This window comes from Gopherus flavomarginatus, chromosome 23, assembly GCF_025201925.1.
Source record: "Gopherus flavomarginatus isolate rGopFla2 chromosome 23, rGopFla2.mat.asm, whole genome shotgun sequence".
NCBI classification, from domain to species: domain Eukaryota; kingdom Metazoa; phylum Chordata; order Testudines; family Testudinidae; genus Gopherus; species Gopherus flavomarginatus.
Genome location: NC_066639.1, coordinates 1,525,845 through 1,541,127, shown reverse-complemented (window position 1 = coordinate 1,541,127; position 15,283 = coordinate 1,525,845). Strand labels below are relative to the sequence as shown.

Genomic DNA, 15,283 nt, shown 5'->3' with positions numbered 1-15,283 from the left:
ACAAGTCACCAACCCGGATCTGTCAGCGTAACTGAGACAGCTGCCGCCCCAAGAAGGAGAAAGCTGCCATGACATGCCCAGCTGAGAAGAGGTGCCAAGCAGTGAGCTGACACCCGTCAGAGCTTCCTGTGATAACCTGCAAACTTTGGACAATATCAGGGTGGTAGGAAGTGTTGCCCTCAGAGTGGCCTGGGTCAGAGCCCATGGGAAGCCCTGGGCTCCCCTGCCATCTGCTGCACCCTCCCGTCCCACGGGACCAAAACCCTGACCACTAGGCGACATCCCCACGAGCAAAGGCCATCACCAGGCATCTGTCTTCGAAAGTTTGCAGAGGATGTGGAGCAGAAAGGGCAGAGAGGATGAGGATGGCTCTTGGGAAGAGGGAGGGAGGGAGCCTTATGGGAATGTCTTGTTTACCTCCATCAACCCAATGATCAGATCATTGATGCCTAGAATCTTCCCTGACGTGTTGTAATTGATTGGATCTAGATTTTAAAATGGGTACATTTGCAGATGGAGAAATGGCAGCGAGTTGAGTGGAAGGCCATTGCAAGCTCAGCTAATTATGCAACGTGGCTTATGCCTCATCAAACAAGCTCCTTAAACAACAACTTCCAATTTTCACTTACATTGTTCTGTTAAGTGTTTTTCTCCAAAACACTTTCACTAATCATTTTGGTCACCTTTGGAAAGTTAGCCCTTTCAGTGCACCGAATATAAATATTGCTGGTGGGGACTGCCCTCTATTGGTCATAAGAACAGCCACACTGGATCAGACCAATGGTCCAGCCATTCTAGAATCCTATCCTCCCACAGTGGCCAATGCCAGGTGCCCGCGAGGGAATCGACAGAACAGGGACTCATCAAGCAATCCATCCCGTCACCCATTCCCAGCTTCCGGCAAACAGAGGTTAGGGACACTTCAAGAACATGGTTTTGTATTCCTGCCCATCCTGGCTGATAGCCAATGATGGACCTCTCCTCCATCAACTTATCTAGTTCTTTGGTGTTATAGTCTTGGCCCTCACAGCATCCTCTGGCAAAGTTTTCCTAGGTTGACTGTGTGTTGGGTGAAGAAATACTTTCTTTGGTTTGTTTTAAACCTGCTGTCTATTCATTTCATCGGGTGACCGTTAGTTCTTGTGTTATGAGGAGTAAATAACACTTCCTTACAGATCCAGACTAACACAGCTACCCCTCTGATACTTCCTTATTTACTTTCTCCAAACTTGTCATCATTTTATAGATCTCTATCCTCGTCCCCCCTTAGTCATCTCTTTTCCAAGCTGAAAACTCCCCTCAGTTTTATTAATCTCACCTCACACGGAAACTGTTCAAGATTCCTAATTATTTTGGTTGCTCTTTTCCGTACCTTTCCCAATTCCGATATATCTCTTTGAGATGGGGGACCAGCTCCAATATTCAAGATGTGGGCATACCATAGATTCATAGACAGGCAATATTATATTTCTGTCTTGCTAGCCATCCCTTTCCTAATGACTTCCCAATATTTTGCTCGCTTTTTTGACTGCCGATGCACATTGAGTAGATGTTTTCAGAGAAGTATCCACAGTGACTCCAAGATCTCTTTCTTAAGTTGTAAGAGCAAAATTTAGACCCCATCAGTTTAGATGTAGAGTTGGGATCATGTTTTCCCATGTGCATTACTTTGCATTTATCCACATTGAATTTCATCTGCCTTTTTGCTGCCCAGTCACAGAGTTTGGTGAGATCCCTTTGTCACACTTTGCACTCTCTTTTGATGTAACTAACTTGAGTTGGTTTGTATCATCTGCAAATATTTCCATCTCACTGTTTTTACCACTTTTTCCAGATCACTTAGGAGTATGTTGAACAGTGCTGGACCTAGCACAGACCCCAGGGGGACGCCACTATTTACCTCTCCATTCTATAAATCAGACCCTTTCTTTCTTGCCTTTGAAACATACCTATCCCAGAGAGAACCTTCCATCTTATCCCATTTTGCTTCAGAGCCTTTGAGGAGAGACCTTGTCAAAGGTTTTCTGAAAATCTAAGTATATTACATCCACGGGATCACCTTTATCCACATGCTTGTTGACTCTCTCAAAGAATTATAGTAGATTTGTGAGGCATGATTTTCCTTCACAAAAACCATGTTCATTCTTCCCCAATGTAAGCAGAGGCAGACTCACGTGGCGGCACCTCCTGCTGATCATCTTGGTAATTAGCTCTCCAGACATCAGAGCGCCCACCGCAGGCCGGTGATCTGCCTTACTGCAGCTGGCTCCCTGTCCCTCCCAGGACCCCGGTGCCCCTTTTAACCTGGCAGTACCCCCTGGCAGTACCCCTACAGTTATGGGTCTCCCCTCCCAGGGGAACCTCCACTCACTATCCCCACTTCACCTCAGTCTTAGCTACTGCCCAGTCTCCATCTAGCCCTTATTCACTGGGGCAGACTGCAATATGAGCCACTCATCACAGGCAAAGGCGGTTTTGGCCCTCAGCTGTTTACTTTAGAGTAATGTGGCCCTTGCCACTTTACAAGTTGTGCAGGTCTGGATTAGGGCATTGCGCCACCCTGTGGGCATTTCATGTCCCTCCTCAGTTTCCCATACCGACACAATTTTCTTTGCTGTTCAACGAACAGCAAAACCTTTCTGTGTCTCTAGTTTGAGCCAGGGCATTCAATTCCATTGAAACCTTCTCTCCTGCAATGGCAATGGTCAGACAGAGGGGACGTGGCCACCTTCAGCAGCGCTGAGAATGAGATAGTTACTCTCCTCTTTCTTCAAGCTGCTGTTGTTATTCCATAAAACATGTACCATGGAATAAAAAACTGAGTTTAATCCAGAGTGAGGAAAGAAAGGAGCCACCAGCTCCCTGAAATATCTCTGTACCCCAGAGAGAACCTCCCCCTGCTATTGGAATCACTGATGTGCTTCAGTTACAATGGGGAAAGTATCTGCTCTCATTGGGGTAAAGCTCAGTGGTAGAGTGTTTGACTGAAGATCAAGGGGTCCTTGCTTCAAATCCAAGTGCCCTCTAATAAGCCTCTTATTTTCTTATTTTTATTTTGAAAAAAGGGAAAACATTTTCATTTCCATTCTCCATTATGTTCAGGAGCTCCACTATACGGGGATGCTTGAAATGAATGTAAACACTCAACATTTCACTGTCCAAATGCATAAAAACCTAGCAAACTGACCATCAGCTGAAAGCAGTTCCAATCCTCTAAGTGTAGAGTTTATGTTTTCATCCATTAAACAAAGGATCATAGGAATGTACATTTGCAGATCCCTCTTCTCCATGGCTGTGCTGTGCAGAAGAACAAGAGCCACATCCAGTTGGAGTTCAGGAGTCTGATGAGCAAAGGCAACTTGGTGCAGGATAAAGTCACCAGCACTTTGGCTCCTTCCCATTCAACCAGCAGCTGGGCCTCCAGAACAAGGCATGAGAAGATGACAGTGGCTGTGAGCAGGAAAATAGCCCCCAAGAAGCTGGCTAAAGCTGTCAAGATCCTCAGGAAAGTCACCATGCCCATGTCTAGCATGTACTGACTGCAGCAGGGACCAAAAAGGCAGAGAAAAGCCCTCAAAAGTTGTAAGCTGCCAAGCCCCAGAAGGTGATCAAAATCCTACCTAAAATCAAGACAGGAGAAGGCTAATGTCATCTCCAAAGCCAGGGCTAAGAAGGTAACACTAAGAAAGAAGTGAAGAGATTTCCATTGGGATGACTCCTGCTCTTTTATGATTCACCATGGACCACTCAAAGAGATCAAAGTCCTGCAGGACAAACAGCCTCATGGACAGTATAATGAAGTGATGGCAGAAGGGAGAGGTGTTTCTCTTCCAGAGGGGAAGTGCTGCGTTTTGTGTAACACCTGCCAGGTGAGTGGTGCACTGACAGGGCAGCTGCCCATAGCTCGCACATGAGCTCATTCTCTTCGATCTGCTTCTGCCATTATTTCAGAGCCTGCACTAGTGGGAGTGTGTCCCTAGCACTTCACCAGCTGTAGAACAGGCTCTGTCTGCATCCCAGCTCTGATTAATCCCACTTTTTAATGTATTCCTACTGCGATACTTTCCCAGTTCTCTGCCTCATTCTAACATTCCATCAGAGACTGACTATGGGGAGGAATGGACTAATTTGCGTGACATTCAGTAAGTTGCCATAGTACGTGACTGAAACCTCTGCTGGAGGTGGCCAGGAGTCTGTTACATACATAAAATAGCTAAGCTTTATCAAACTACCTGCTACACATTCAAACCTTCCTGTACACACACAATAGAAATTGTGGCACTGAGAAATGGCAACTTGTCATTAACACAGATCACTGTTTTCTGTACTTCCAGAGGCATTGAAATAGAAGCATATTACCTTTCAACAGCTGCTATTTCATGATCAGCAGCAAAGCCTGTCAATTTACCACCCATAGAGCTGATTGTTTCTAACTGCAGGGTTAGCCAGACCATTCAGTAACATTATCGCTCTGTTTACAAAGCCTTTGGTTAGTGACGAATCATGAGACTTAACCTTTCCTGCTGTAATTCCACTCACTCCAGTGTTCTCTTTCCCCAGTTATGGTTCTAAGAAAAAAAAAAGAAATTAAAACAAGCTTCAGAACTAACATGCTGTGGGAAAGTGGAAATGTTGATAGCTCAACTTATTCAGTTTCTTCTGTGTCTTGTGTATGTCTATCTGCTTCGTGTGTGTGACCGGTGGGGCTTTTTGTTTGCTCCAGGCAGGTTCAACCCTGTCAGATTTGTCTGTGGGGAGGGGCCAGAGAAAACAGACACCCTGGCCTTCCAGGTTGGGGTTAGTCAAAGGAATAACAACCCTGTCCCATAAAAAACAATGTTACAGAAACAGTGGTAGGAACAATGCTAGAGAAACTGGTTAATAATCACAATGCCCAGGCTTGAAGCAATCGGAAATACAGAATTCAAAAAGCAAACCTCAGGGGAGATTTGGGGTTTATTCTCTGAGCTTAGCGATGTGCTATAGCACAGGGAGCACTTTTGGAAGTCTCCCATCCCACAACTGGGGAAAGGAAAAGGATTCTGAGGTTCTAGCACGGATTGAAGGAGGACAGTGATGGGGAATAAGGGACTCCCTCTGACTTACCCTAACTATGTCTGTTGTTACAGAGGAGGAAATGACTTTTTTCCCTATCCCTGCCCTCTTCCTGCTCTTTGTTATAGTTCAATACATTTTAAGTGCGGAAAATAATAATGAAAATATCTGCTCTCCAGCACAACCTGAAGCAACATCAGAACAACTGGGAATGAAACAATTTGTTCCCCAAGGGAGAACTCGATGACTAAGAATTGCTTTGAAATGGGGGAACAGGATAACCATGATGCTCAGGGTTAGTTTAGACTAGGAAAAGTGATGGAGTTTAGGTCAGGTCAAGGGGAAAGCTAATGCCAACCACTGCACCTGGGCTGCATCTGCACTACAACTTTTTACACCAAGATCACTAACTTGAGCAGCTAACGCCATGTACATTCCTAGTGGATGGAAGGCACAGGTAGTTTTTGCCTCAGTGTAGCTTGTTGGGATCAAACCTCTCTCCCAACTTGGAACTCATGAACATTCCTAGCTGGAGGGATACACACTCCTATGACTCAAAAGAAAGGAGTTGATAGAAAAGATCATAGGACTGACCCCAAAGAAGGATGAGCTGCAAAAGGCAGAAGGCGGCATCTTATCTGGTGGAGCTGAGACACCACGGTGAAGACGATGCAAAAATCACTATGTGGGAATTAGCTAATGTGATTTTTAAAAAAAATTCGTTTTTGCCTACACTAGTCAAGGGATTTATTACAATTCTCTCTTCTGTGCATTTTCTGATGTCTAATGAGCCTTGAGCGCTGATTGAAGCTTTGCCCGCACTCAGAGCATGTGTAGGGCATCTCCCTTGTGTGGATTCTCTGATGTGTGATAAGATGTGAGCTCCACTGAAGCTTTTCCCGCACTCTGAGCATGTGTAGGGCTTCTCTCCTGTGTGGATTCTCTGATGTGTGATAAGATGTGAGCTCCGACTGAAGCTTTTCCCCACACTCTGAGCATGTGTAGGGCTTCTCTCCTGTGTGGATTCTCTGATGTGTGATAAGATGTGAGCTCCGACTGAAGCTTTCCCACACTCTGAGCATGTGTAGGGCGTCTCTCCCGTGTGGATTCTCTGATGTTTGATAAGGTCTGAGCGCTGACTAAAGCTTTTTCCACACTCAGTGCACGTGTAAGGCGTCTCTCCTGTGTGGATTCTCTGATGTCTGATAAGATGTGAGCTCTGACTGAAGCTTTTCCCGCACTCTGAGCATGTGTAGGGCGTCTCTCCCGTGTGGATTCTCTGATGTCTGATAAGGAGTGAGCTCTGACTGAAGCTTTTCCGCACTCTGAGCATGTGTAGGGCTTCTCTCCTGTGTGGATTCTCTGATGTGTGATAAGGTCTGAGCGCCAACTAAAGTTTTTTCCACACTCAGTGCACGTGTAAGGCGTCTCTCCTGTGTGGATTCTCTCATGCGTGATAAGGTGTGAGTGCTGACTGAAGCTTTTCCCACACTCTGAGCTGGAGGGCTTCCTCCTGTGTGGATTCTATGTGTGATAAGGATGTGAGCTCCGACTGAAGCTTTTCCTGCACTCTGAGCATGTGTAGGGCGTCTCTCCCGTGTGGATTCTCTGATGTGATAAGGTCTGAGCGCCAACTATAAGTTTTTTCCACACTCAGAACATGTGTAGGGCTTCTCTCCTGTGTGGATTCTCTGATGTGTGATAAGATGTGAGCTCCGACTGAAGCTTTCTCGCACTCTGAGATGTGTAGGGCTTCTCTCCGTGTGATTCTCATGATGTTGATAAGTCTGAGCGCCAACTAAAGTTTTTTCCACACTCAGCACATGTGTAGGCTTCTCTCCCGTGTGGATTCTCTGATGTGTGTGTGATAAGTGTGAGCTCCGACTGAAGCTTTTCCCACACTCAGAGCACGTGTACGGTGTCTCTCCCTGTGGATTCTGGATGTCGGATAAGGTGTGAGCACTGACTGAAGCTTTTCCCACACTCAGTGACATATAAGGCGTCTCTCCTGTGTGGATTCTGCGATGTCTGACAAGGGTAGAGCTCCAATTGAAGCTTTCCCACACTCATGGCACCGTAGCGTGTCTCTTCCAAGTTGATTCTGCCACTTGTTATAAGGTCTGAGAGGCTACTCAAGTTTCCCTCTGGCCTCCCTGAGTCTCACAGGCTTCTGTTTTTTCTGGGAGTGCACAACTCCTGGAAACATTCTCTTTGGATCTTCCTGATAACATTCCATGTGCTTCTCTTCGCTCAGCATCTTCCTGATGGGGTTTCTCCTCCTCATTCTCACTCACCATCCCATCACCTGATGGGAGACAGAGAGAATCCAGACACAGGTCACTACCTACACCGGAAAGAAAGAAAAATCTCAGAGAGAGGAATGGAAAAAGGATGAACAATCCAAAATATGTGTGGGAGAGATCAAACCTATCAGGAGCTGATTTTCCCCAAAACCTTCCCCAGAGGAGAGAGGAAGGGATCAGTTTTGGTCTGCATCTCACGAGAACACTCAGAGGAAAGTGAGATCGCGGAGCGACCTGCTGCCAGCTGTCAGTCAGAATAGGAGGGAAGCCATGAGTGACATCTGCCATAATGATTCCACATCTTCAGGGAACAATCCTGAACTGGGAGAGCTCACAGGGTCTTTGTAGGCATCCCAAATGTTTCCTGCATTCCCACACAGTTGTTGAGTTGGTTTAACCAAGTCCTCACCTGTGCAAGCAGCTCTTGGAAGCACTTCTTTCTCAGAGCCCTGGAGGTCTGGGACCCACGGCTCTTCCCCTCGTTCCACCTGGGAGATCATATCAGGTTTGGAAACTGGAAACCCTACTGCAGGCAAAGAAAACCAGGGAGGTCAGTAGAATTTGTGGGATACTTGTCACAAAGAATAGTCATGGTTTTACCCCCAGCTCATTGTTAAGCAGTAACATTCCAAGGCTAGTTCCTTGGCTCAAAGAGGCAGTAGAGTTATTATGATTATAAAATCATATCATTACATTAGTGCTAAGGAGCAACTAACAGTGGGTCCCCATTGTGCTAGGACAAGTACAAACACAGAATAGTAGATGGCCCATGCCCTGAAGAATTTACAATCTAAATACACAAGACAGGCACAGAATGGGATAAGAGACAGAACCCACTGTTAGAATAGAGATATTCAGGCCTGCCTGTAAAGCCTATAGTATAAGAACTTAGGGGTATTTTATCACTTAGCTACTTACAGGAGTATGAAAACAAAGAATCAAAATCACTGTCTGTATTTGTAAGGGCCTTCTCTTACCGTGACAGTCTGAGGCCTTGTCCTTAGGCTAAGGCCTTTGGCTAAGCAGCAGGGGCAGCCATAAGCTGGGAAGCAAAGGGTCACATCCTCACATCCCAAACCAGTCACACTGAAATAAGGTGCTATGGGCTGTTAGGAAGATGATCCTGTCCTGACAGTGCCCAGCACTACCAGATAAAGAAACAGATCTTAAGATGGTTAAAGAAAACTTAGTTGATAGCAGCCTGGTTTGGCAAGAAATCACTACTCAATGCTTGTGGTTGTGAAACTCTCATTTTTGTATTCTTTTATCTTTATGGCCACCGCTTTACAATGTTAATCAGTCTGGTTCTCTAATTGTTTTTGTCTGCTGTATAATTAATTTTGCTAGGTGTAAGTTAATTAGGTAGTGGGATACAGTTGGTTAGAGAATTATGTTTCAATGTGTTAGGACTGGTTAATTAAATTTCAGTACAATGATTGGTTAAGCAAAGGTATAGCTGAGAATATTACTATATAAACTGAGTCAAACAGGAGGGGGAACAGGAACGTGGAAACAGGGCAAATGCTCTGCAGCATCAGAGCTCATAGATCATAGATTCTAGGGTCAGAAGGGACCAATGTGATCATCTAGTCCAACCCCCTGCACAAAGCAGGCCACAGAACCCTATCCATCCACTTCTATAACAAACCCCTAACCTATGCCTGAGTTATTGAAGTCTTCAAATTGTGTTTGAAGACCTCAAGCTGCAGAGAATCCCAGCAAGTGACCCATGCCTCACGCTGCAGAGGAAGGCGAAAAACCTCCAGGGCCTCTACCAATCTGCCCCAGAGGAAAATTCCTTCCCGACCCCAAATATGGCGATCAGCTAACCCTGAGCATGTGGGCAAGACTCATCAGCCAGCACTCAGGAAAGAATTCTCTGCAGTAACTCAGATCCAATCCATCCAACATCCCATCATCGACCACTGGGCATACTTATCTGCTGATAATCAAAGATTGATTGCCAAAATTAGGCTATCCCATCATACCATCCCTTCCATAAACTTATCAAGCTTAATCTTAAAGCCAGATATGTCTTTTGCCCCCACTACTCCCCTTGGAAGGCTGTTCCAGAACTTCACTCCTCTAATGGTTAGAAACCTTCGTCTAATTTCAAGTCTAAACTTCCTAGTGTCCAGTTTATACCCATTTGTTCTTGTGTCTACATTGGTACTAAGCTTAAATAATTCCTCTCCCTCCCTAATGTTAATCCCTCTGATATATTTATAAAGAGCAATCATATCCCCTCAGCCTTCTTTTGGCTAGACGAAACAAGCCAAGCTCTTTGAGTCTCCTTTCATATGACAGTTTTTCCATTCCTCGGATCATTCTAGTAGCCCGTCTCTGAACCTGTTCCAGTTTGAATTCATCCTTCTTAAACATGGGAGACCAGAACTGCACACAGTATTCCAGGTGGGGTCTCACCAGTGCCTTATATAACGGTACTAACACCTTCTTATCTTTGCTAGAAATACCTCACCTGATGCATCCTAAAACCGCATTAGCTTTTTTAACGGCCATATCACATTGGAGGCTCATAGTCATCCTGTGATCTACCAATACCCCAAGGTCCTTCTCCTCCTCTCTTGCTTCCAACTGATGCGTCCCCAATGTATCTAATCTTCTTATTATTAATCCCTAAGTGCATGACCTTGCACTTTTCACTATTAAATTTCATCCTATTACTATTACTCCAGTTTACAAGGTCATCCAGATCTTCCTGTATGATATCCTGGTCCTTCTCCGTGTTAGCAATACCCCCCAGCTTCGTGTCATCCGCAAACTTTATAGCACATTCCCACTTTTGTGCCACGGTCAGTAATAAAAGGGTTAAATAAGATTGGTCCCAAACTGATCCTTGAGGAACTCCACTAGTAACCTCCTTCCAGCTGGTAAGGGGACACGAGGAAAATGCTCTGCGGTGTCAGAGCGGATAAGAGGAACACACCATCGAAGACCTCAGGTCTCCTGAATCCTCTGGGAAGCCCTGGGTGACAGTCATTCTCTTGTCTCTGTTGGGTATTAGACTGATGTAGGTTACTCCCAGCGAGTCCTAAATGACCCATTCATATCACCCATGACAGCTACGTAACAAAGCACCTCACGTCTCCTGCTCTTTATAATCATAGCAATACCAAACACAGCAGGAAACTGAGGTGTGTATTGGCATCATGCAAGTATCACCCAAAGTCCCACCTCTATCTCAGACACACTGTTCACAGCCCCTGGAGAGAAAGCAAAGCACAGGGAACTGGACGTTAGTCCAGCAAAAAAGTGGAGGACAAGCTGCAATCCCCACACACTGGTCAAAAAGGAGAGGCATGTGGGTCCCTATCCATAGAGGGGGGGCTAGAGGTCTGATACCTGAGGGGCCATTCCTTGAGCAGACCATGGAGGCAGGTCAAAGGCTTAGGTACCCCGACCTGTGACATTGCAAAAGCACATTTTGGGAATTAGGAAATCTAGTGACTCAGGTGAAATGGGAGGAAGAATAAAACTCCCGCAGTGTGAGGAGAAGGCTGGGCAATTAAACGCTAAACATTCAGGAGCAACAGCCTCTAATTCTTCTGGAAAAGGAGAAAGTAAGAAACAAGAACTGGGCTACGCAACCTCAGGAGGGACAGGCTCAAAGATCCAAGGAGCCTAGAGGGAAGACAGCTTGTGGCTGCTGTAGATGGGGAGAGGGGGGATAAGACTCTCTCCAAACTCTCACTCTTCGTAAAATCAGGGCAGGGTCAAGATCTATGAGCTAGTGTCACATCTTCTGGGCAATTTTATACTTGCTAGAGGTAAGATGTCATGATCAGAGTATTGTTATTAGCTTGGAACATTCGTGGAGGCAAAGAGGTGAGCATAAAGAAATGGGCTATTAAGGGCAGGTCGACACTACAGCCGGGACTGACGCTGAGATCGATCTAGCCGTGGTCGATTTAGTGATACTATTTAGTAAACGTTGCCTAAGCTTGCTACAGTTCAGGGCCTTATATTAAGTTGAGGCTTTGCGAGAGTGGTTATGCTGAGTCTAGGATTTACCTGAGGTTTGGGTAGGGATTCAGGTTAAAGGTCTGGATCCTCCCACAGCTCTAGATCCCCAAACCTCTCCTCCCTCCCAATGACCCACCCAGCCCACTTCCTGGGTGCCCTTCCTCCACACTCCCTGCTTCTTCCCATTACTCGCAGCCAGCACCACCTCCTGGCGCCTTGGGAGCTTCTTGTGTTCCCTCCTCGACTCTCATTACCTCCTCCCTCCCTGCTGCCTGCTAGTGTATGGGAGATAGGAAAAAAAGGGGGACAAAGAAACTTGTCCAAACTTGGATGATGAAAATAAAGGTATAAAGTTTATTACTGCTCAGGTTCTTTAGAGACCCCACAGCTTCTAAAAACCAGGGGACAGGACTCTTACCAGCGAGGTCACCGTCTCATAGTTCTCCTGCATGACTTCCCTGTAGAGGGCTCTCTGAACAGGGTCCAGAAGAGCCCATTCCTCCCTAGTGAAATACACAGCCACCTCCTCGAAAAGTCACCGGATCCTGAAAAAGAAAGAGTTCAACACTCAGGACCTGCTGACCCACTCACAACCACTATTCACGGAACAGCAGCACCAGGGAAATAGAAGCTCCAGGAGGCACATGTTCACAGAGTCCCACCCACCTTGCCTAGAGCAGCCAGGAGGAAGACAGAACCTTTGTGTCTCTGTGACGAACCGGAAAGTTCTTAATGGTTTCTCTGAGTACTGTGTTGGTGCCTCAGTGTCCCCATGGAGTTCTTAAGTATCTGGCAGAGCAAAGGGCCAGTGCACCTAAATGCCTGACACTGTCTCCTAGCAACTGATGGCCTGGGCCCCTTCTCTGCAAAGGTGCCGGCTGAAGGTATGGAGACAAAGGAATCAGGTGACCTCCTGGCCCGGGAAACGGGCTGGACAGAGAGGAGGGGCTGGGAGGGGTTGTTAGTCTGGAGCTGGCTGGGGTCAAGGGTGGAGGGCAGACCTGGGGCCTGGCTCACTGCCCCCCAGAATGGACCCAGCCAAGGGGTCTGGTTCGCTGTATCTACAAGCTCTGTTTTAGACCCTGTTCCTGTCATCAAATAAACCTCTGTTTTACTGGGCTGGCTGAGAGTCACTTCTGACTGCAAAGTGGGGGTCCAGAACCCGGTGGCTTCCCCAGGAGCCCGCTGGGTGACTCGCGTGGGAAGCACACGGAGGGGCAGAGGATGCTGAATGCTCCAAGGAGAGACCCAGGAGGTGAAGCTGTGTGAGCTTCTTGCCCTGAACAAGTCTCTCCAAGAGAGGAGGCTCCCCAAAGTCCTGACTGGTGGTGAGGAAAGAGTTCCCAGAGCACGCCCGGGGGACTCCGTGACAACTGGTGGCAGAGGTGGGATGTACTGCACCCGTGAATGGCGCTACTTGCAGTAAGTGACTGGGGAGCAGTAAAACAAAGGAGGGATAATGAGGACCAGGCGTGCTGAAGGCTCAGAGAGGGATGGTTTCAGGAGGCAGTTAACCTCTGGGAGTGTGTGACCAGCGAGAAGGACTGTTCGAATAACGGGGTCCCCCTGAGGACTGCAGCGAGCAGTCTCAGGGGCGGAGGAGCTTGCCACTCAACCCTGGGAGAGAGAAGGATTTTGCAGTAGCAGGGTTCCCCTGGGGATTGCAGGAGCAGTCCAGGGGCGGAGGAGTCTGCAGCTCAACCCTGGCAAAGAGGTGGTAATCACGAGAAGGGCTGGCACACCAGGGGTTCTTCCCGGAAACCATGGGGGAGCCAAGAGCACACAGGCCTGTGAGTCCTGAGCCACTTGGAACGGTGAAGTGATGGCCTATCACCATCTCCTTAAGAAGGACCTTGTGATCCTGTGCACAAAGAAAGGGTTACGCATGGGAAATTCACCAAGGTACAGTTAATCGTGCAGTTGGAGAAAAAGGACCGCTCTGAGGAGCAGATTCTGGCCCAGATGGGGCTACGAGAGAATCTGAGAGCAGCTGGAGCATCAGTCAGGCATCCCCGGGAGTCTGGTCCCCAATCAGACGAGGGTCTTCACGATTAGGTTCCCCATCAGAAAATTGAAGATGGATGGGATGGAAGCAGAGTCCAAGAGAGCGAAAGGACCGTGAAAGAGAGCAAGAGCCCAAAAAAAAGCTGCAGAAAAAGCAGCAGCAGCATGGACTGGTAATGGTGAAGCAGAGAGACATAGGGGGCTGCCCAGGGGTCAGTGGAAAAACACGCCTGCAGGGGCAAAACCCTGGAACAAAGAGAACTGTGGTGGTGCAGCCCCAGATGCTAAGGGACTGTGGGACCTGGTAAAGATCCCTGGGGTGAAGCCCCTCGCCCTGCCTACGGCCCAGATCCCTGAGCAGAACCCAGAAGGGGTTTGGGCTGGCTGGTAGTTGGGGTTCTCCAGGATATCGGCTTGGAGCCCTGTTGGGGGTGACTGTCTCCCATGGGACAGGATCCAGGCCCCCTCTCCTGTAACGGCCGAGGGTTTGAATTCAAATCCAGGAAACCAATTGGCTAGGACGAAAATGGTCAGTGAAAATGCAAATGACCTGGCTGGCAGGGGGGAGGAGCTGCTGGGCTCAGAATACCTGCCTACCTATAACCAGCCCCTGGGGCTGAGTGGGAGGGAGAGATGCTCCCCGCCCCCTGCACACCGGAGAGGGGGCTCACGCTGGCTCTGATGCTGTGACCAGAGCAGAGAGCTCCCTGCCTGCCCCCACTGGGACAGCAAGGGCAGCGCTGAGCACGGGGGAAGCTGAGATCCATCTGAGTGGGGGGACACCTGGGCAGGGCAGGTCAGCTGCCAAACAGGTTTGCCTGGTCCAGACGTGCTGCTGGGAAGTAATTACACAGCAGGGAGGGAGCTACCAGGGACAGGGCTCAAGGGGGCTGTGACCCCAGGTCCAGCCAGTGAGAGGGAGCAGGTCCCACTCCCTGCCCCAGCTGTTAAATCCAAGACCGAGCTGCAGAAGGATCTCTCCTTGGAGAAGCTGAAAAAACTTGCTGGGCACAGCGCTGCAAACCCCCTTGGGGAAGGCTGCAGGGACAGAGTCCTGCAGGAGAAGGGATTCCTGTACCAGAAATGGGTTCCCCAAGGGGAAGTAGAACTGGGGGGAATCGGGAGACAGCTGGTGGTGCCCCAGGAATCCACAGGGTTCTTCCCTTTCGAGCTGCTGGATGGGAGGAGAGTGATGGGACCCCTGAACCTGAAGAGGGAGGATTGGATAAAAAAGGGGGAAGACCTCCGGGGGGATCTCTTCCCTGAGGTGGGAGACAATCTCCCCATCAGGTGTTCCCCGTTCAAAGTCACTGGGAAAGCAGCCCAGAACCTGGAGAGAGAGGTCAGGGACATGCTGGCTTTAGATGGGATCCAGCCGTTTTACAGCCCGTGGCCTCACCCGTGGGGCTGATCCCCAAGCGAGACAGAATGATCTGGTTTTATGGGGGCTATCAGAAGCTTAAAGCCATCACAGTGTCTAATGCCGACCCCATGCCTAGGCCTGGGAAGACTCTAGACAAGCTAAAAGAATGAAGAACTTGGCCCTGGCAGACACTAATAACGTACATCTTTAGCTAGACCTGGAAGGACAGGTGTCCCAGGTGAAGAGGGGCTGGGCTGCCTCAAGGAGGTGGGACTAACAGTAAAAGCTGAAAAGTGCAAGGGGGGACGGCAAAGGTGTTGTGTCTGGGCCACAAAGTGGGAAGCGGCTGCCCAAGCCAGAGCTGGCAAAGCCCAGAATGGGGGCTCTTAACCAAGGGAGCCCAAATCACAAACCAAAGGGCTGGGAAAAGACCCAATCCCAGCTTAAACCCAGGAGTACTGGGGTGAAAGGGTATGGGCTGCATAAACCTTCCCACATGCGGTCTGCAGTGCATCAAGCACACCCAACCTAAGGGAGGGCGTGAAACTGGACTGTCCTGGTGTAACTCACACCC

At 48.3% G+C, this 15,283-nt stretch overlaps 1 protein-coding gene across 1 annotated transcript in view; it reads right to left on the bottom strand.

Annotated features, from left to right (window-relative positions):
- The window catches only part of LOC127039399 (zinc finger protein 239-like), a 325,237-nt gene extending 313,372 nt beyond the window's left edge, over positions 1-11,865 (bottom strand). The window contains exons 1-2 of the mRNA XM_050933113.1: positions 11,761-11,865; positions 7,768-7,885 (exon numbers count right to left, since the gene is read on the bottom strand). Of these exons, the coding sequence (XP_050789070.1) occupies positions 7,768-7,885; positions 11,761-11,793 (151 nt within the window). The 5' untranslated portion in view covers positions 11,794-11,865. The remainder of the gene's footprint in view (positions 1-7,767; positions 7,886-11,760) is intronic.
- Between the last annotated feature and the right edge of the window lie 3,418 nt (positions 11,866-15,283).